General features: G+C 39.2%; 1 protein-coding gene across 1 annotated transcript; it reads right to left on the reverse strand.

The window, feature by feature from the left end:
- Positions 1 to 1,731: 1,731 nt before the first annotated feature.
- On the reverse strand, positions 1,732 to 11,302 carry scinla (scinderin like a). Its single transcript, XM_069703954.1, has 17 exons — positions 11,274 to 11,302; positions 9,906 to 10,095; positions 9,624 to 9,778; positions 7,518 to 7,679; positions 7,267 to 7,416; positions 7,038 to 7,124; positions 5,558 to 5,690; positions 5,262 to 5,350; positions 4,941 to 5,153; positions 4,727 to 4,860; positions 3,752 to 3,842; positions 3,164 to 3,334; positions 2,889 to 3,063; positions 2,684 to 2,799; positions 2,474 to 2,551; positions 2,318 to 2,378; positions 1,732 to 2,236 (listed from the first exon to the last, which is right to left on the reverse strand). The coding sequence occupies exons 2-17, from the start codon at positions 10,081 to 10,083 to the stop codon at positions 2,109 to 2,111; spliced, it is 2,121 nt and encodes a 706-aa protein (XP_069560055.1). The 5' UTR covers positions 10,084 to 10,095; positions 11,274 to 11,302; the 3' UTR covers positions 1,732 to 2,108.
- Between the last annotated feature and the right edge of the window lie 12,186 nt (positions 11,303 to 23,488).

Below are 23,488 nucleotides of genomic sequence, written 5' to 3' on the forward strand. Positions count from 1 at the left end.
ACAGCCAAACTCCAACCCTAACCTCAACCAATCTATCTGATAGATAGATCAGATAGATTCCAGTTTGTCCATGTCAACAATGAGTCTTCCAGACAAACAAGAGTTAGTTATGGAGTTCCACAAGGCTCAGTGTTGGGCCCAATACTTTTTACTTTGTACATGCTTCCATTAGGAGATATCATCAGGAAGCACTGCATAAACTTCCATTGTTATGCAGATGACACTCAGCTATATCTTTCTATAAAACCAGATGAAACTAATCAGTTAGTAAAACTTGAAGCCTGTCTAAAAGACATAAAGGCCTGTATGACCAAAAACTTCCTGCTTCTAAATTCAGACAAAACAGAAGTTATTGTACTTGGTCCTAAACACCTCAGAAACTCTTTCTGTAATCACTTAGTTACTCTGGATGACGTTGTCTTGGCCTCCAGCAAAACTGTGAGGAACCTTGGAGTCATATTTGATGAGGATTTGTCCTTTAGCCACCATATAAAGCAAATCTCCAGAACTGCCTTCTTTCATCGACGTAATATTAATAAAATCAGGAAAATCCTTCTTCAGCGTGACGCAGAAAAACTCATTCATGCGTTTGCTATTTCTAGGCTAGATTATTGTAATTCCTTGCTGTTAGGATGTCCAAATTACTCATTAAAAACCCTGCAGCTGATCCAAGATGCTGCAGCAAGAGTACTGACAGGATTTAGCAAGAGAGATCATATTTCTCCAGTTTTAGCTTCTCTTCACTGGCTTCCTGTGAAATCAAGAATAGAATTTAAAATTCTCTTGATGACTTACAAAGCTCTACATGACCAGGCTCCATCATATCTTAGAGATCTTATAGAACCATATAATCCTAGCAGAGCACTTCTCTCTCAGTACGCTGGTCTACTTGTGGTTCCTAGAGTTTCCAGAAGTAGAATGGGAGGCGGAGCTTCAGTTTTCAGGCTCCTCCCCTGTGGAACCAGCTCCCAGTTTGTGTTGGAGGGGCAGAAACCCTCTCTAGCTTTAAGGTTAGACTCAAAACATTTCTTTTTGATAAAGCTTATAGTTAGGGCTGGCTCAGGTGGACCTGAACCAACCCTTAGTTATGCTGTTATAGGCCTGAGCTGCTGGGGGAGCTTGTTATGCACTGAGCTTCTTTTCTCTTACTCTTTCACTCTCTGTAACTCAAAACTCACCATTACATTCCATTAACTTCATGCTTTTTCTCTCCCATAGTTTTTGCTTATTGTCTGTTGCCTCTCCATTCAGTTCCTTCGCTCGCGTAGTTTCTCTTCTTTCTTTTGCAGATGTACCCAGCCATGGAGTTGCATGTCTCTGCTCTGTGATTGCCAGCCCCACCAACAGTTCATGTTTTGTATCTCTATGCTGTTCTTTTCTCTCTCTGCTCTCCTCTCACCCCAACCGGTAAAGGCAGATAGCTGCCGACCTCTGAGCCTGGTTCTGTCCGAGGTTTATTCCTGTGAAAAGGGAGTTTTTCCTTCCCTCTGTTGTTTTTTTCTTCCTTAAAGAGGAGTTTTTTTCCCCCCTCCTAGCTTATGTGGGAATTGTTGAATTGTTGGGTTACTCTGTATAATATTGTAAAATTCTGCTGTAAGGACTTTAAGGCGTTAAGTGCCATGAAATAACCTGTGTTGTGATTTGGTGCTAAATGAATAGAATAGAATAGAATAGAATAGAATAGAATAGAATAGAATAGAATAGAATAGAATAGAATTGAATTGAATTGAATTGAATTAAAAACTTGTCCGTTTATTGATGAGCAAAGAAGAGAATGACAAAACTTTTACAACAAAAGTTCAATATGAGATTCTGAACAGTAAGATTCTGTCTTTTTGTTCTTATGTAATTATTTTAATCTTTGTTGTGTTATTCTAAAAACAGTGTTGCAAAATGTCAAGTCTTTATTGCTCAATGCAGCTACAAGCTGCCATCCATCTATAGAGAAGTTTAAAATTCTAAACTCACGATGTCCTACATGTCGATAATGCTTTTAAATCCAAAATAGTTGTTAAGCATTCAGACTTTTAAGGTTTGGCAGATGAAACTTATTTGTGTTTTTTCTACTTGTTTTTTTAGGTACGGGCTTGCACACACTTCAGAAGATCTTAGCCCCACATCTTGGGGTCCCAAGCATGGAACCAGCCGGTGAAGGAAGGTGGCTCCTCTCCCTGCTTAATGGTGGTGATGGGGATACCACGGCGGCCAGAGGGGTCTGAATTGATGTAGTCTTGGGCTGAAAGGAAAACAAGGACATATTTGTGAACTGAGATCATATGTAACTTCTGCACATCTCAAATGCTTTTGTTTGACTTACCGATCTCAGATGATCCAGTTTTCTCTGCCTCATTAGCATCATTTCCCTTCCAAACAAAGATCTGGTGAAAGAAATAACCGAGTGAATTAGAGCAAGAGAGGAATAAAAAGAGATATACACAAGCATAAACGAAGACATTGAAGAGTGGTGTCACACCTGATCCCAGGTGTCCAGAATCATGACATCATCGGTTGCCAGATCGATCTGTGTGATGTCACCAGGTACCTCCTCTGCCTAAATATTGAGAAGCACACATACATAGTGTTTATTTTTATATAGTACAAATTTTTGGTAAAAAAAAGAAACATGATGTCAAAATTTAATAAGTAGCTACTTCACCTTAATACATTAAACTTGAATACTCACAATCAGCCTGCCAGTCTTGTTTGAACAGCCAAACAGTCGTGGAGGTCTGACCATTTTCTGCAGGGTTTTGGAGGTCTGGTAGTCCTTCTTCCCACCCAGTGGTGCCCAAAAACCCGCTAGCAACAGGGAAAGAACCACATTTTTTCACAGGAAATATTCTACACCACTGTCTTACAGAGATCAGAGCTCTGTTTTTAGCACTCACCTGGCTCCTTGGTCTCTTCCACCTCAGTGGCAGTTCCTCCAAGCAGGCTGGCAACATACTTAGCGGCAGTCATCTCCTCAGGACTTGCTCCTTGTCCCTTCCACAGCAGAAGGGAATCAGGTGACTTCAGCACAAACATATCATTAGTGTTCAGAGAGGCAGCAGTTGGCTCCACCTGGATCATGAGACACAAAGAAAGAGAGAAATGGTCTCAACTGTTAATTAGAGAGCATCATTTTATTTACATGTGTTATAATGTAATGAATGAGACTGACCTCAACAGCTCGTGTGGCTTTGGTGGAGCTCTGGCGGATATGGAAGAGACGTGTACTGCCAGGCTGGCTGTCACCAGACTTACGGGATGTCCCGCCCTGGTGAATGACCAAAGGCTTGTCCTTAAACAAGCTCACAAGATGAGGGGGTTCTTGGCCCTGAGTGACCCGAACCTGCAGAGACACAGCAGTAGCTCAGCCTTCATGTTGAATGAAGTCCTGGGTGATCAAAGTTGTCCCTGCTATGCTTGAATTGAATAAGTTATAAACGGAATAGTTAGATACTTAGGGGGTTCTTCAAATGTCTTGCTTAGAGTTAGACGAGAAGATGGATACCACTCTTACATTTGTCCATTTGGCAGCTGATTAGCTTACCTATGCTACAGACTGGAAACAGGGGAAAACAACTAGTCTGGTGCTGTCTGAAGGCTCTACCACAAACTAGCTCCATATTTCATATATTAATAGATGAATGAGTGCCATCATTCTTTTCACATACTATTGTGGAGTAAACATATTTCCTAAGATGTTGACAAACCTGAGTAATAGCCTACTGTAGTTAAAACATTTTTTTTACAGTAAATATTTTACCTGTGTAGCTGCTCCACCCATGGAATCATCCAGGTTGACAGTGAGAAAGGCTGAAGCCGCCAGTTCATCCTGAGTGCACTTCTGCCCTTGCCTACAGCAAAGCTGCAGTGTTATTATCAGAATTCCTTTAAACTTCCAACAAAATGAATGGCGATACTCACTTTTAAGTCTAAAAAGCAATGCTGATTTACAAAAGTCCTTGACCTGATGACGCCCAAAGCTCAATGTCCAATGCTCAATGCTCAATGGGCAGTTGGTTTTAAATTTTAGAATTTGTATGAGAGGTTCAAAATGCTCTCCATGTAATAAAAAAGTAAATCAAGGCAAACAGTATTTCCACATGTTTTTTGAGTGTTCAGATGGTGATACATTTTAGCCATGCTGTGCCCATCAGTCTGTCAGACCAGCATGCATTCAAGAATAGCTTCAAACATCTTGGACCTGAAGGAATTTTGAATGGAAGAGTGGTCAAAAATATCCGCAAGCTGATGTCAGAGACTGGTGAAAAATGCAAAATGCCTACAAATAGCTAAAGGGGGCAGTATTCGGGTCTGGGGTCATGGGTGTGCTTTCTTTTTCCACAGAAGAATATAAAAAATGTTGATCCTTTAACTTAATGAATGAATGAAAAACATAATTTTATTTTGTGGTATTGTTCAAATGTCCCATCTTTATCTGTAGGCACTGTATCAACGAGTTCAAAGGTTTGCTTGTCCACTTCTGTCAAAAAAAGTCAAAGATTTCCATGAGGTGTACTCTTTCACATTACTGCATATTTTGCTGCTGTTTGTGCTGCTATTGCATGATGTTGTATTAAAAATCATGGCACAATAAAAGTAGTATGCTCTGCACTTTGCTCTGTCACAATCTATTTCCAAAACCTTTATTTATTAAGCTTGTATTATGCTCACTTGACTAATTTTCCTAAATAAAGGGCAGTGGAGTACAGACTGTGCTAAAAAAGGATGCACGCACCAAGTGTAGATGATACGCTTCTGTCTGCCTCCATCGTTGTAGGAGTACAGCACCAGGTAACAGTCACCTCCAAAGAACTGTCCATAGGTGGATGGGTCCACAGGTGCTTTATCACTTCCTTCCACACGCCAAATCTACAGACACCCACCATTGTCACATGTACACATTGATATTTGAAGATAAAGCATAACAGTAGATAAGTTCGTGACCATACCTGGACTTTTCCAGAGCCATCATCCACCATGCCATGCTGGGCAGCCATGAGGTTGTTGCTGTGGAGTTTGGAGGAGTCGAAGGGAGTCTGTTCCACCTTGGCAATGCGACCGATGGTATAGGTTTGACCAGAGCATGTGGAAAACTTGTCCAACCAATTAAAAAAGAACTGCTTAAACAGGGGAGGCTCACTCTTTGCTGGTATTACCTGGACCTGTCCAGGGCAGGAAGACAGTACATAGGAGAGCAAGTATATTTATACTGTTAATAGGAAAACACGACAGGAAGGATGAAGTTCTGCTGGCAGACTTGATGACATTACCTGAGTTTTTGTGGGGTAATTCTTGTCCTTGATGAACTTGTTTGCGGCAGACAGTGCTGCTTTGCGCTCATCTGTATTTGCATTCGGCCCTGCAGTTTGGGGTGTGGTGCAGTGGTTAAAAATGTCCAATTCTGGTAAGATCTATGAATTACTCATTTATTTTTAAATAAAGAGGAATCAGAGTCAGAGTGCTGACAACTTGTTGCTATGAACAAACTCAACATTAATAAATATGCTAAAAAGAGAGTATGCAAAGAACAAAGATCGCAGAAATGAAATGTCCAAAAGTCTACTACCTTTCCAGACAAAAATCGTATTATCTCCTCCGTTATCCAAGATGTAGCATTCACTCATGGAGAGCAGGTCTTGTTTGAAGGGGTTTTTATCAGCCACGAGAGTTGTCTTCATGGAGCCAGCAGCATCAGAAATCTATAATGAAGAGGGATGATCCAAAACATCTACATTTATCATCTGAATCTGTAGATATTTCAACATTTAAAAACAAAAGAAGTTCTGACATGTAATATGAAGAAGAAATATTTCAGATTCAAACTATCTACAGGTCAGCAATCAAACAGAAGCAAATTTGTGGGAATGCCAATTTTAACTCCTTTGTGCAAAAGGTCTGATTTGATGTGATCGACTCATCAGAGGCATGTTCAAGTGAATCAACTTGTAGTCATTGTTCACCTGTTATAAAAAAAAAATAGCTCAAGTTACTATTATTGCATTGTAATAGTGGGAAACATGGCATCAGAACTAATGAAAGTGTCATAAATCAGATTGTTATTTTAAGCAAAGAAAGGCTTTCTTAGCATCAAATTATGGCTAGTCTGAAGGTATCTGAGGGGCCACTGCATGCCACTCAAAAACACCTTGTAGAAATGAGAGCAGCTATATCCAAAGCATGATGAGGCAGAATGTAACCACGACATCAGAAGGTCAATACATCAAGCTTCGTTCACTGAGAGGTAGTAAAGTAACTTCTTTACAGATAAAAAGTTTGCCTTCAATCAGCCAACGTCCTGTCAAAAGAAGGCTGTTTAATAGTGGTCTCAGGGGTGGAGTAGTGTCTCTTAATCATGTCTCAGGAGGGGAAACAAGAATAAACGCTGGGGGTGGTTAAGACATACTAGCATTTTATAGAGGATGATAAACAGTCAGTAAAGATGGTACTGAAGTGTATCAAACCCACAGTGAAATAATGGTTGAGGAAATATTCAAGTCTATGGGTTTTTCCTACTCTGGTATTGAACATCTCCCCTGAATTGACAACACCCTGATCAATGAGAAGTAGCGCTTCATTCTTCAGAGATATATTATATTTCTCCACAGAGAGAGTGGAGAAATATTCAGCAGGATAATGAGGCCAAACACGCTCAAAGTTGAAAAAAAGAAGACCAAGGAGGACTGACTGTCATGGACTTTCCTCCAGTCATCTGACCTCAAACCCACTTATGGAGAACATGAATACTGAGAAAGTCAGGTATTCCTGACATCACAACAAGGTCTTTGACACATTGGAACGCCACAACAACTTGTGAATTCCATGCAGCTGGAGTGCTGCTGCGATTAAAGCAAAAGGGGGGCAAACAAGTACTAAGATATTCTGAAACTTACGTGCATCTTTTAAAAAAAAAAAAAGTACTCAAACTGTTAAGCCTACGTCATCATTTGTAATAAAAACAATTGCATCAAGTTCAAAATGAATGTAAAATAAAAGTCTCCTGACTCGAAGTCTCAGACTTTAGGACCCCACTATATGTGTGTATCTACCAAATAAAGAGACGCCTGGTTCTTCTTGGTCCTTTCAGCAGTTATATCACAGCTTCCTGGTTGGAGAGTGGGCATGGGTCCGAGTTCCTAAAAATAAACACTCTGTATTTAAGATAATTCCTAGCTTTCAAAGGACTCTGATAAATTCTTTATCACAGTCACAATCATTCCCAGAATTTTTTTCATATTCAAAATTGTAAAAAAAGAAAGAAAATAAGTCCAAGCTCACTTTAATGACAGCCTCTGGCTCAGAACCTTCATCAATCATGTGTATGGTGGCACGGCCATTTCTCTCATTGTCACGGATATCCTTGGCCATCTGAGTTGTTTTGAGGCGCTCATAGCGATTGCACTCACTGCCAGACCAGTGGTAGATGTCCTATCATTCCACAGAGAGTGGTCGAGGAAAAGAAGATGAAAATTAATTTTAGTTAAACACTGCAACACTTTTTTGGGTACATAGTTCCTATTCTAGATCACCTCTCCGAGGTCAATGATGAAGCAGTCTCCTTTGTTGAAGCTATGCCATGACATGTCCACTTCTGTGGCTCGGATCACCCGGCGACCTTTAACATGCAGCAGGCGCTTGGCAGAGGTGTCGTTGGTCAGCACATGCTGGAAGCCTGAGGCTACTCCACCTTTCTGTAAAAAAAAGTCAAACTATTCCATAAACAACAGCTGCATGGTATTTAGATTTGAAAGAAAAGCCAAGTATTAAAGGAATACATGTTAGAAAACTGCTTATTTGCTTTCTTGTAATGAGTTAGATGAGAAGACTGACACCACTCTGATGTCTGTATGCTCTAATTATCTTCCCACATATCTTTCTGACAATTCAGTTCTGACTTGACAAAATCCTTTTACATCTAAAGCTCATGCTGACTTGTTTGTTTGAGCAACAATTAAAAGACTACAAAAGACTATTTAAAACCTTGCTTGTGGCTCCTTGCACTGATTTAAACATTATTTTATATTGGTTTTAGATTCTCTGCAACCAGCTATTCTAGGAAGTAAATGCCCTTGTCCACAAAATGATCTAGCACATAACACCTGTAAAACCATAAGTTTTAATGTCATTAAGAGCACGTGTTTTTTTTTTACAATTTCACCTGTCTCTGGACTCTATGCTTCGCCTGCGGTTCTGAACTTGGGATCCCCGCTCATGGAGGGCTCTAAAACCTGGTTAGGAGCCATGTTCCTCTGCCCAGTTGAGCTGAGCTGTGCTCACACAGAGTCACCTTCATGGAGTAATGGTGTGGGGAATCTTCTTGGTCGAATGACACAGCTATCCAGTATGGATGCTGCAGCCCATCTTCTAATAGCTCCCCCTAGCATGATAATGCACCATGTCACAAACAAAGGTCATCTCAAACTGGTCTAACAATTTGGTGTAACACCTTTGGGTGTGGTTAATTAGGAGATATGCAGCACTAATTTGCAACTGACAAATCTGCAGAAATGATGTGATGCAACAATGTCAACATGGAGAACAACCTCTAAGGATTGTTTCCAAATGACAAATCGTACTCAGTATTAGAACTGTGTTCTTTATGCAGCGCTCAGTGAGAGGAAGTACCCTGGTAAATCCATGGGTGTATTAAGGAGAACTGGATACCAGATTACAAGATGGCACCTCTTTCAGTCAAATGAAAGTTGGCCTGAATGAGCATATTCCAAAAAATAAATTCCAAGTTTCCTCCATGAGGTACCGAGATGCTCATCACACTTGTGCAACTTTGGGCCACAACAGACTGTTTATAAAGATGGACGATATAACAACTCCAAAACATCTCGATCTCATCCTGTTGGCTGGTTGCAGTATGCTTTTTATTATGCTAATGTTTGTTCAGATGTTTGTTTTTCTGTTAAGTGTGGTTTTAACTTGTCCAGCTGTTCTTTTTCTGCATGTCACTCGCCCACCCTTATTTTTATGTCTCTCACTGTTACGGTTAATACAAGGCAAAAATGCCCAAAAACAAATCTTTAAAAGGGCCGCAGGAACCTCACAGACATCGACTCTATAGCAGACACTCACTTGCACACAATTTTATCTATATTTGTCTCCTGATTAGCAGTTATATTTTTTTCACTTCATTAGTTAATTGTCCTTTCTCTTGTATTGTTTGATAGTCATGCAAGTCCTTCTATATGAAAACCTAATAAGCAATAAATCTAATTCTGATTTAAGATTAGTAATTCAACTTCATAGTTAAACTGCCTGTGGTACTGAAACACAAGACTGTTTTTCTGTTTCCTAATGGCTACTTTAGATTAAAACATCTGACGCCATTTGGTGTTTTGGCATTAAGAGAGCGTATTACTGCTCACCGTGTTCACTGATTCAAGCTCTCCATGGAAACCTTTAATGGGAAACCCAAGGGGACAACCTGCCATAACTCCAAACTGTTCCTATATAAACACAATACTCACACAACCCCTTCAGGTTAGGTCATTCATATTTTCATTCGTGAGCTCAAGATTTGCTTTTGTTGTTTGGTACAAAGTAATTAATTAATATCTCTTTGGTATTGTTGAAAATATATGTTGTATATGATTTATACCACCATGAAAGCATGCATATTTCACCTTGTATTTGATGCCAGATTTGAAGTAGCTCAGAAAGGTGAGTGACTCTCGGTTTTGAAACTCGTTGAACTGTATTGCAGCTCCACCTAGATGGTCATCCAGCTGTGTTATCAAAATGGCAGCAGCCCCACTCTCATCCTTGGAAGCTTCATCACCTGACAGAACAGCAAAAAAAACAGTGAGCGCCTGCACAAAAACAGAGTTTATAGAGAAAGAATCGGGCAATTTAATTTTGTTACAACTCTAAGTTTGCTTTAAGGTTGATAGCAAAAAATCCAATACCAATCCATGAATGAACGTTGTAGGAAGGAGCCAGGGTGGTGCAGAGCACGATGTAAGAGTCTCCATTGTAGAAGTCTCCGTGGAGTTCAGTAGGGACGAGTTTCAGTTCCATTTTCTCCACCCGCCACACCTGCAGGCCGGGCTTCTTCCCTGCGCTCTCAAACTCTTTGTACGCCATAGTGCTGGTGGTCTGAGAGGAGACACGCTTTCATTAACAAGTAACCTGTCAGGTCACAGCAAGGAAAATAACTAGCCTTAAAATACAGGAGTTAACAGTTTCATACAATCAACTGATTAATCCACTTCTTGATTGATAGAATGTTAACGTTTTGATTATAATTGCAGGAAATTCTCTGTAGTCGCTGTTATGGAATGAGAGGAGTTAATGCTTTTTTTGTGAAACTGATTGTCTTCGGAACAATTAATTGGACAAAGCAAGCAATTTGATGACATCACCTTGGGCCTAAGTGAATTGTAACTGACAGTTCTCACTATTTTCTGACATTTTGGAGTATAACCCATCACTCTGACAAAAATGTATTAATGTATTGATTAGTTTTATGCAGGTTTGAAATCAGGCCCTGATAATCTTGAGGTCAAGTTATCACCACTTGTTATCCTCAGTCATCAATTTGACTGAGGAAAAGCTGCTGATCCCTTTTTCTTTTTTATCGTCACGTGATATGCAAGTCAAAAAAGAAATAATAACTTCAATCAAGCAGTTATACTATTTCTTCAATAGTGCATTGTTTTGCTTTATTCAATTTCAATTAAAAGTTCTGTTTGCTCAAGATTCATCATGCATTTATTTTGCAGCATCTGTTGCTTAACCTGTATACAGGTACTTGTAGTGATCTATAGTATGTGCTCAGTAAAAAAAAATAACCTGATCTACAAGGGTGTGTCCTCTCTTCCTACTGCCAAACTGCAAAGTAAGTGCCAATGTGATATTTGGAGGAATGAAGAGTCACTCCCCACTGGCAAAAATTAATTAATGACATTTTTACCCTGTGAATTTCACACCCAACAGTGGGAAATAAAGATATATACAGTATAGTTTGATGCAAGAAACAACATTTTTTTTCTCCTCTAGTCATATTGGCTAGTAACCAGGTGAAAATAAATAAATAAATGTATGCATGCATTATTTATGTCCTAAATGGCCTACAACTTAAAATACATCCAAACATATTATGCTATTTTCTTCCCAATCATGTAAAACCAGGCAGACCTCCTCGATGTAGGATGAGCCTTGCAGGGACTTGTTGCAGTTTTATGAATGCAATGTGAAAAACTACAGAAACTTTTCAAAAGCATTCAACACAATTATTTGTCATTACAGATAGGGAAAAATAAGTTTTGTATTACCTGTTGAGGACTGAAGTCAGATGCTGGGTGTGAAGAAGGTGCGCCGCTGCCTGCACTCAGGCCTGTTATATAGGCTGAAGGAACATCCGCATTCAGGCGGAGAGGCGTGTCCGGTCGCGTCCCGACCAAACCCAGTCTGCAAAGGCCCGAAAAACTCCTTCCATGCAGAGCAAAGGTTGAACGACCAGAAAAGCCTGTCAAGTACTAAATACATGGTCCAGAAGTTAACATGTTTTAAACGATTTTGGCTCAAATTTTAGAAAAATGAAGGAATGGTTGCTAGTAACCAAAAAGGAAACTCCAGAACTCAGAATCTGAATCAGCTTTATTGGCCAGGTATGTTAACACATACAAGGAATTTTACTCTGATTGTTTTCTCTCATTGTGCAAAAAACAAAAATAGACAGCTATAAATAGACATACAAAACATAAATAGACTTTTATACAGTTAAGAAACATAAATACACCTAAACAATGGTTCGGTGTAGTGCAAAAAGGTCCAGTGATATTGCACATGTTATGTGTTGAGTAGAGTGACAGCCTGTGGATACAAACTGTTCTTGTTTCTGGTGGTCTTGGCGCACACTGCTCTGTATCACTTATCATTACTCTGACCAAAAACTACCACTTCAATGAGTCAGAAGTTCTGAAATGCAAAAAAACACAGGACCTAATATGGGATGCTGAGTCATCTGTTACCTGGGTACAAAGCAGTGGATCTGTCATGGCAACACCTGGCTATATCTGTGAGGTCTGTGAAAAATCTTTGAGTTGGTGTGATTAATCTGCCTGCCAGCAGAATAAGTTTGTGACCACGACTCCCATGTGGCAATGTACCAAAAAAACAAAGGTACAAATCTCTCCTCTTTTAGGGTCGCCTACGTTAGGGCTGGCTCCATCACTCAGAGCTGCATAAGCACATTCTGCCTCATTGTGCAGTGTACACACAGTTCACTCAGTCCCTATCTGGGCCTCCACAAGACAAAACACACCCAAAACAAAGGCGACGAGCACAAAGGCTGCCAACTACAGGCTACTTGTTCGAACTTGAGTGGAGCTAAAAAGTTCTTGCACTTCATGTTGCATCACTGTTAAGGATATATATGGGCTGGCTATCATAACTGGTGGATCCACAAAATTAGACACAACCGCAGCCCTGAGCAGAATTTTGCTAACACACTGCTGGGAAGTGTATGGCAATGTCTCATAACAGGGATAACATCTTGCATGGTTGAACAAGGGATACATGCAAATACATGAATCAAATACATGAGTAAAACTTTTGCAGGCATGTCTCACTTTTTTTCATCTTACTCTTCGCAAAAATGAAAATACACATTTTACCTAAAACATTTCTATAAAGCAATATGTTTTTCCATCAGATGAAGCCTACGTGCAGAAGAGAAAAAAACAGAGACATACATTTCAGTATAGTCCCTGAATTCCAACTTTAGGCTTATTTGATAGAGAAATAAAACAAGGGAGCAGCTTTGCTTGTTAATATATATTTACATGAATATTGCTAGTTTGTGCTTCTTCTTCCTTGCCCTGTCTCCCTCTATTGTAGCCACATGTTTCTAATTTGAGCTCACTGGCCCCACCAACTTGCACAGTTTTTACTGTTTGTTGTCTCTCTATGCTGTTCTTTTCCCTTTACACTCTCCCCTCACCCCAACAGCTCGGGGCAGATGGCTGCCCACCTCTGAGCCTGATGCTGTCTGAGGTTTATTCCTGTTCTGTAAATGTTGCTCATGTTGGGCTTCTCTCTATAATGTTGTAAGGTCTCATCCTTATTATGTTAAGTGCCCTGATATTACTGCTGTGATTTAGCGCTCTAAGAAAAATGTTATTGAATTGCTCAGTTTTACGTTTAAATTTTTTTTATTTTTATGTATTTCTATCTTTTTATATTGTCTAATATTTCTTTTATACCTGTCTTAATGCCTTTTCTATTTGTGAAGAACTTGTTGAAAGTTTTTGCCCTGACTGATGAGGACAAAAGGGCAAGACGCCAGCAAAAGGCATGAATGTTAATTGAAAGCAACCCCAGTCTGCTGTATGCTGATCTGACATACTCCATCCACCACCATGACGTTACTCTTACTATCCACCTCACTACATAAATGGAGCTGGCATTAGATATCAATTCTGAGGTCCAGGATGAAATTCCCAAGGACAAGGATTCATGTCAACACATCACAGTGCTTCAGAGAAGCAGTGATTTGTATTACATGCACTTGCAGAATGGCATATTGACTACTTTACCTGGTCTACCTGACTTCTACATGCACCACATACAACCAACTTTTAGATGCAGAAGGTGTACGTAGCCTCAGGTATACTCAGTCTTTAATTGTCAGTCTCCCGACTTCATGACAATTCAAAAGTGAATAACTGCTGCTTTAAAGGATTGGTTGATTCAACCAACAAAAGATTATTTTTTTTGTAATTGTTTTAGTAATACCTTTTACCTTACCTTTTAAGTCACTTCTGCCAAAACAATAACTGTAAATGTATTTTACAGTGTATATGTTTTATTGTATTTGTCAATGTTTTAAGATTTCTGCCTCCAGCCCAACACAGAAGAGGTTTGTGGCCGTCACAGTATCAGAAAATAACCAACCAAAGTCAAGAGATTCTTTCTACCAAAGAAATGGTGCTTATAGAAATGTTGACAAGGTGTTCAGTGAATTATCAGAGGAAAAGGGACACTGTTTCTGGAGAGACATGGCATAAATCTTGTATTTTGTAAATATACACAATATTATAAGTTACATTTTATTCACCAACATTATGACAAAGCAGCAAATGTCTAAGAGCAGAGGTCTTCAACAGGGGGTCCGCGGAGGTACTGCAGGGGGTCCGTGAAATTTTTGGTTGATTAGACAATTTTTCATAATTCTTTTTTCCCCAATTTTTTTCCCACCAATTTAAATGTCTTTAAATACACATTAACATGAATCCAACATATTTTAGCGAATGGATAAATGGAGGCAGAAGATGTTATCTTTCAGTCAGAAATGCACACATTCAGCGACACATAGGAGCTCTCAAGCTGGGCACCGGTTCACTCACAGCGCGAGACTACCCTGGACCTGTCCCTCCAAACCTCCTGCACTCCTCCAGTTTATATATAATAGGGGGTCCCTGCTCCATCTCTCTATCAGTTTGGGGGTCCTTGGCCTGAAAAACATTGAAGACCCCTGTCTTAGAAACTGAGAAAATATAGTCAATGTACTGGTGTTGTTTCATCAGTTTGCCCCATCTTACATTGAGTTCAATATGCAACACATGCAAACACATAGTTTTATGGTGGCTGAAAATGTTGTGAGGTGGGTTTAAAATATTTGTGGCTCATGTGCAGATGGTGCCACAACAGTCTACCTCAAGGCAACTCTCTCTAGCAGTGTTCCAAGACATTATCAAACTAAAACAAAGAACATTGTTTGCAGGCAGGGTAACCTGTTTTCCATCCATATGCATATTGAACTCAATGTAAGATGGGGCAAACTGATGAAACAACACCAGTACATTGACTATATTTTCTCAGTTTCTAAGACAGGGGTCTTCAATGTTTTTCAGGCCAAGGACCCCCAAACTGATAGAGAGATGGAGCAGGGACCCCCTATTATATATAAACTGGAGGAGTGCAGGAGGTTTGGAGGGACAGGTCCAGGGTAGTCTCGCGCTGTGAGTGAACCGGTGCCCAGCTTGAGAGCTCCTATGTGTCGCTGAATGTGTGCATTTCTGACTGAAAGATAACATCTTCTGCCTCCATTTATCCATTCGCTAAAATATGTTGGATTCATGTTAATGTGTATTTAAAGACATTTAAATTGGTGGGAAAAAAATTGGGGAAAAAAGAATTATGAAAAATTGTCTAATCAACCAAAAATTTCACGGACCCCCTGCAGTACCTCCGCGGACCCCCTGTTGAAGACCTCTGCTCTTAGACATTTGCAACACATGCAAACACATAGTTTTATGGTGGCTGAAAATGTTGTGAGGTGGGTTTAAAATATTTGTGGCTCATGTGCAGATGGTGCCACAACAGTCTACCTCAAGGCAACTCTCTCTAGCAGTGTTCCAAGACATTATCAAACTAAAACAAAGAACATTGTTTGCAGGCAGGGTAACCTGTTTTCCATCCTTCCTCCCAGTGAACTTGGAAATGACCCAACCAATATTTACACCATAAACACTAGCTACAAAAAGATTAATGCAAAAAGGTAGGAGAACTGCATAAAAAGCATTAAATCAGGGTGATAAATCCCTGTTCAGTTATGGTTTTTTTTACAACTTATTGCAGCATAAATGCAAAAATGTCAGTGGTCGTAAAACACCAAAGGAAAAACTGTCCGGATTTGAAAGAATAATTTTACATTTTGGAAAATACTCTGTCTCCCCTGTTCTCATAACAGCCGTTGGGGTCAAAGAGACACGCACAAGGTACCTTATGTCTACACCATGATGAGGCCATTCAAAGAAGGTCATGTGATGAAGTACGAAGAGGGGTAAGGGGTCAGGGCTGGTTGGAGGTAACATACCCAGGACCTTCCCCCAGGAAAGCAGTGTTTGACTCCATGAAAAAGCAAAAGTCAAAGTGGGTTTTACACCAGAAACATTTCCTAACCCTAGTTTTGATGCCTAAACCTAACTAAACGGTGACTGTGTTACATTCAACCCAAACTACACATCACCTTGTGTCTCTATATGAGATGCCTTTGAAAAATGGCATTGTTTGACACATTGGGAACCAGAAAATGAAGTCTTTCTCTGCAAGAGTTAGATGAGTAGACCAATACCACTCTTATGGTTGTATATGGTAATAATAAAGCTAGAATTAGCACTTGTTTAGCTTGGTTAGAAAATTGTGACAAATAACAATCCTATACCTCTGTCCTCAAGTGGCAACCCACAATGACGTCACCCATTATTTTATGAAGTGCTGTTTTGAAGCCTCAAGTCTCGTATCTTGGTTTTCTGAGCCAGCAGTGAAGGGAAGTAGCAAGGGTGTTGATCGGAAATCTAACTGCTACCAGTTATGTCAATCGAACCAGGCGTACCCCCAAACATAGCCTTCTTTGAGGCCAAAAATCGAATTGATTATGGAATTATTTTCAGGAGGACCACCAGAACACAAACCAGAAGGAGGGAATTTACCTCATGACTTGTGAAAAAAATTATTGACTTTTTACATAATGAGAGAAATTCCTATTCAAAAGTGCAATTTCAAATGAAAGTCTATATGGGCCATGAGGTGTTGAGAGCCAGTCCCTATTGGCCCTCAGTGATATTTGACTTAAAGCCACTGCTGCATGGTGCTTCGTTCTTTAGACCCAGACAATACATCCATTTTTATACAGGCTGTGGTTGGACTTCTACTTGCCTGTTTGCAGTTACTTCCTGCACTCTCTGCTGGTTGCCTGGCAACCTCAAGGTGACAACAAGTTGCCTGGCTACCAGCAGAGACTGCAGGAATGATTTATAAGTAACCACAAACTATCAGTCTTGCCATGAATGGACAACCTGCTACACCTGAGCCATATACTGTATGTTGTGCCACATGAATAATCTGTATCATTAGTGTATATTAAATAATGACAATGGACAAAAGCGTTTCTGAAAACTTTCAAATAACAAGTACTGGTCATTATTGGAAAATAAAGCCAATGGATGTTCAGTCTAATGAAAGAGGAGGATGAGAAAAAGCTGCTTGTTTTCTTTTCCTTGCTGCTTCCTAAGAATCTCTAGTGCCCCCTGGAGGATTTTGACCTTCTATATCTGGTTAAAGAATAACCCTCTGCACTATGTTGAACTGTCTTGAAAATGCACAAAGAAAAGAAATAAAAACAACACAATTGGTTTTTTTTAATTATTATTTGTATTAATAGATCTGTTAAAAACACTGTGATGATGAATGGTTTCAACTTATCTTGCTTTTTTCCCACATAACCACAAATCAGCTTCAATACACTTTTTTAGCTAAACATGCATCTACCTAGATTCATATTCGCCTCCTAATAAAACAAGCATCACTTACACAAGTATGATGAATGTAATAAGCAAACAGAAAGCATCGATCATAATTAGAGACAAAAAAAAGAAGTAAATCCAGCAGACCTACACAATGAGCCTATATGGCTTTGTCCTGGAATTGTGTTACAGTTCAATTCTGGGTCAGGGTTAGTTCCCCCACAGCTCCAAAGCATGTGACACTGTGTGAAACAAGCTGTACTCAATGAGGTGTGATCACATCTCAGCCACAGGGAGGCCCAAATACAGCCTTCAGATGACTTACCACAGCAAACAGACAACATGGCTATTGATTTCCGAGGGAGTCCAAATGCTGAAAGCTTCTGCACAGCACTCGACATACTTTTGTGTCATCTGGGAAAAATATTACAACAAAAGAAATACAACTGTGTTTTGCCATTCCTAAAACTCCATCGATCTGGAGGACCATTTTAAATATTCACATTGCAAGATTATGTATTTGTGCGCTCCTGAAAACAAATGATCAAAAGACAAATATTTTTTTTCCCTATATACCATTGCTTTAAATATATTATGGCAAAACAATCTCTCTTTTTTATCACATATATTGTTTGGTCATATACTGATACAAATATGCAGTAGCTATTGCTATTCAAGAAACATTCAATACATAATGATTATTTTGTAAGAATTTAATAACAGCACAAAGACTAATTAGGTAAGGAACACATAGATTTGCATTATAAAAGAACTAGCTACATATTCTGTTATCAGCAGGGATGGGTTCACTCTGAATGGTTTCATGAAGCAATAAAATGGAGCTAATCCCACAGGCTGCAGATTGAAAATGTTCAAATAAAGTTGATATTATAGAGATATTTTCTTTTCATAAACAGAAGAGCATATATAACTGGTGAAGGTCACCAAGGGAAATATTTATGAGAGGTGGTTGGGAAATATTTTTACAAGCTGACCATTTATTATTGCTTCTGAGATGAACCATCCTATTTGAGTGTAAGCTCCATATTTCAGGCTGCAAAAAGTACAAGAGCATAACAGAATACAAAACTGTGCACATGACTTAATATAGGTTTCAAAATTGCCATAGCCTATGTTTCCCCAGTGACGAAAGCAGCAGTGATACAAATCATCTTTAGATTATTTCCAGATTTTTCAGGTTCTGTCAAATTCAATACATCAACACAAGGCCTTAAAAACTACTACGACTGAGATTGATGCAGAAGAAGAAGAAGAGGCCAATTGTAATCATAATTACACATAATTATAATTACTGGTTCCGACAGAAGAAATACAGCCTCACCACAAGGCTGAAGGAAAACACTGAAAGCAGCTCAAGTCTCTTCTTCTAACATTTCACCAGCGCATGGGTGTAGTATTGTATAAATGTAATTTCTTAACAGCTTTGTAAGCAGGATGTAGGATGTCGGGTGTATTGAAGATTGGGAAGTTCAAAAGCTGGTTCCGAATGAAAAGCAGCCGTGGGGCAGGTTGTTTACCGAAGCCCTGCTGCCAGCTTCTCCATCGCGACTTTGCGCTCTTCTGCTTTCTGCTGTGAACGTCGCAAGACGTTTCTCAACTCCTGAAGATGGTCCAGCGTGCCCACCAGCTCACCTTTCACGGTTTTCATCTGGCTCTCTAGCATCTGCGTGTGATGCAGAGAGTTTCTCCTGTATCGTCTGCTGGAGCGCACCTTTTCCTCCAGGTCCTCCACTGCAGCAAGCAACAACAACCAAAGAAACATGCAATCACACAGCGTAACAACCAAGACTTGATATATAAAGTTAGAGGGCTTTGTTTGTGATACAGACCCATGTTATCCTGGTAGCGCATGCTTTCCAAACCAGACTCTTCTGTCTTCTTGTCCATCAGGTTCTTGGTCTGCTGCAGCATCTTCTGCATCTTGACAAGTTCAGCAGCCTTAGTATCGCTGTCTCTACGAATTTTCAGCAACCCCTGCTCCTTCTGAGTCAGCTCACTGTGACCCTTACTCATGACAAGACTTTAAAATCCTTATCAGCACAACCTAAGACTGAATATCGGGACACTGAATGTCTTGCGACACAACAGGGAGTAACCACAGTGAACACAACACAGCGGGATGATGTTGCAAAATTAATTTCAACGTCCAATGAAGCTCCACACTTGAAACCTCCGACCAGCATAGACTTCTCTTTCTGCTGCAGTAGCACATGAAACATCTGTTTGTTTGCAATTCATGTACTGCTGGTGATATTTGGCTTTTAATAGGCATAACCTCAGCACATGCCTAGAAGTCATCTGAAAACAGCCATCTCTCAGTACACACCATTACAATTAGCAAGTCATAAGACTGGCTTCACAAAGCCCTGGAGAAAAATAGATCATTTTCAGACTTTAGCCACTGGGGACAAAATTCTGAGGAGGAGCATGATTTAGCCAGTTTTTTCTTTTGAAGGATGTAAAACACTTAAACGATCTGTCTCTATAGTGAAAAACACTTCATGATATGTTATATGTTAGTGTAAGCATGATACTTTGAGCATTTTAGAATTTTAAAACAAAATTATTTTCTGGTCAACACAGGACAGCTCTGCTTTCACTGTTATTGACCCTGTACCAAGAAACAACAGTACATTCTCAGCAGTGTCATAACAAATTGGTCTATGTAATCTTGTTTTATATTACATTACACATGAAAACTAGTCAGACAACTTGTATCTCAATGACCTACTTAGTAAATCAAGAAATATTGAGCTACATGTGAATGATCTTCACAACAGTCATGCATATTCCCACATGCCATGCAAACATTCAATTCTCCTAGGTAAAATGATTGTGGTTCAAACAGATATTTATTAAAAAAAAAAAAAATGGTGCATTGTCTAATGTAAAATAGTTTAATATGATTAGTAATATGATTGGATATATATAAATATATATATTTAAAAAAGAGCGTCCCAGAGAGGCACAGTCTGAAAGATGGGGAAGGGTTCACCACTCTGTTAAAGACTGAATGGAGAATAATGTTCCTCAATTTAAAAAGGAATTTGGGGATTTCATCATCTACAATACAAAACATATTCAAAGATTCAGAGAATATGGAGAAATTTCTGTACTCAAGGGACAAGGCTGAAAATCATTGTTGGATTGCCATGATCTTTGGGCCCTTATGCTATGCTGCATTAAAAATAGACACGATTCTGTAATGGGAATCACTACATGGGCTCATAAAGACTTACAAAAACCACTGTCGGTGAATACTGTTTGCCACTGCATCCTCAAATGCAGGTTCAATTCTGCCATGCAAAGAAGAAACCATCTGTAAACACAATCCAAAAAAACTGCTGCCTTCTCTGGGCCCAAACTCATTTAAGATGGAATGAGACAAAGAGGAAAAGTGTGGTATAATACTTTGGTGTAATGAATAAAAATGCGACATTCTTTTTGGAAATCATTGACAGCAAGTCCTGCGGACACGAGACCAGAGGGACCACCTAGTGTGTGAGGCCATAGTCAAGACATTGTTATCTTAGATTACATCTCTGTTGTCAAGCAGAGCTAATCAGTTGCTACTGATTACAGTAATTAGAAATACAGTAAATGTTACCTGCTCCAGAATCAATATTTTCTAGTTTAACGATTGATTCAAGTTTTTATATTTTTGTGCTATCACGTTGCCACGTGAATTCACTTGCCTCTCAGGCTCTCTGTGGCTTCTTTTCTTTTTCTGCAGTGTGACTCACACTTTGTCTCTCACCGCCTTCTTCATCCAGGCTGGCCAAATGCAGAAACACAAACCAAATCAGTTGCATTTTTAAAAATGTAAACCCAAACCGAACCTTTTGAAACAGTGAAATATATAATGTAGTGCCAGCATCAGTGAAGAATTGGGATCAGACATGCTTGCCAAAGGGGGGATTTACTGGATATAGCTCCATTAAATATACAGATTAGATGCAACACGGGAAACATTATAACCAGTGTAAACTATGTACGACTGATTTTAAAACTATTGTCTTCTGACTTTCAGGTGTTTGTTGCATCTTTATAACTCTCTTTACATACACCAGTGGGAACTCTACCTTACTTCCCATGTGGCCCAGTTACAAAATAATTAAATATTGAAAGTCTAACATTTTGCTTTGCAGTCACATATTTGAATAAGAACCCAATGTCATTCTAAAACAGAAAATAAAATAAATAAATATAACTTTCATAAATCAAATAAGATGTATTAAAAAAGAAAAGAAAAAAAATCTCTTCCTTCCGGGCAAACCAGTTAGACAAGAGACTCATAAAAGGCTGCTGTGTTAAAATGGGAGTGAATACATTTGATCAACAATGAAGCATTTGTGTTCCTGAAAATCCTCACACATGCACATGACAAAAAATGCACATGTTGATCATATTTGACCCCTGTCCAGCAGCTCAGTCTGCAACCCTGATGTAATGACTACTGCAGTGTTTGTTTTTGTGATGAGATGTGTCTTAAAGTACTTTAGTGTCTCTGGACCTCCAGCTGGAGGTCATTTGCTGTGGTACTGAAAGGAGCTGTTGCTCATCTCTGCATGCAGTACAGTAAATGTATCTGGCCACCCTGTGAAGATGAGGACCAAGCTTATCAGCTTGGCACACATTAAACAAGGCATTTATTCCCAAAAAGGAAGATTGATCTAAATTTTGTTGTGGTGTTTAAAAACTGTCAAACTTCACACTTTCAAAGAATTTGGGTCAAGGATCGTTAACTGAATTAATTATTTGTATTTTGCTAATTATGCCATACTTACTTGCCATACAACAGTTGTAGGCTATTTGTCCGAAAACCGAGGTCACCATTAATCTAGATTAGAGGGAGAACAGCGAGACATAAATGGGTTATTCTGTTTTACTGTCTCATTCCACCGGGCCATCGCAGAACATGAATCATTCTATTTACATAAAACCCTCAAAGCAGTGTACGCCATCTGTTATGTAATTTTAAGTTAGAACAGCATATTTCCAGAAATGGTGCTCCATAAATAGGTTTCCATTTATTCCCTTCTACTTGTAAAAGGTCAAATACATCAGACCAGAAAAAACAGAATGACCTAAACTATCAGTGATTATTAATTAAATGAATTGAACTAGTTGTAGAAACATGACCCTCTCAGATGTTAAGTCCATATAATGTTAGGCTGACCTCTCTTAGCGGGTCACCACTGTGTCAGTGCAGAATGAGGTGCTTTCCCTCTATTATTCTCATAATGTGTGGGCAGGATTTCATGGTGCTAACTAAATTGAACCAGGCCAGCAATCCCACACAATGACTGCTTGCCACTGATGAACATGGTTTCTGAGAAATACTCTGCTCCAATAATCAGTCATTTCATTTCAGCTTTCCCATGTTCTATTTTTGTATATGCTTGTTTAATGTCAACAATCTCATGAAAAGACTAGAACAAGCATGTTCGTCTTGCAAACGTTGCTGAGTTCCCCACCCTGTCTGTATCACTCAGGCCCAGTTCCAGTTAAAAAAAAGATCCAAATCATCAAAAATTGGTTTAAAAACATACATTTTAATTTCTCTAATTTTTAAAAGAAATGCAGAGTGGGTCCTCCACTGATCACAGGGTTGGTGGTCCAATCCATAACACCACTTCTCCACATGTACAAGGTGCCTTGAGCAAGACTCTAAAGTCCAAGTTACTCCCGACTGTCAGACCAGTACCTCACATTATTACTCACTGCCATCGATTTGTGAGTACGTGTGTGCAAATGAGATACGAATTCTAAAGCACTTTATAAATGCAGTCATTGACATTCACATGATTAAAACGAGGCTACAATTTCCAGAAACAGCACAAGCTATAGTTTCAAGGAAATGTTTATCAAACAGGAAGAAATGGTGTATTTATTGGGGGATATTTTCAGAAGATCAATTCATTGTTGAAAAAAAAAAAAAATAAAAAAAAAAATAACACCATCTTGGTGTGACCTTTTAAAAACACTCTTCCAGCTCCGGTCATTTTCCAAAATACAACCATTCTCACACAACCTGAATATTCCCATCTGAGGGAATATGAAGCTTTCATGCAGTTATGTGCTGGATGAACAGCAAGTGATCGATTAGAAGAACACAGATGTTTCAAATCTAGTGTGTTTATTTGCCAATATCACAATCACATTTCAACTCTAGCTGCCTGGGGAATCTATGGTTCTGTACAATTGAAGTTCAGAAT

Source organism: Brachyistius frenatus, unplaced genomic scaffold (assembly GCF_029030835.1).
Source record: "Brachyistius frenatus isolate BFR_SWC_R1_liver_20210118 unplaced genomic scaffold, ASM2903083v1 Contig_49, whole genome shotgun sequence".
Lineage (NCBI taxonomy): Eukaryota > Metazoa > Chordata > Actinopteri > Embiotocidae > Brachyistius > Brachyistius frenatus.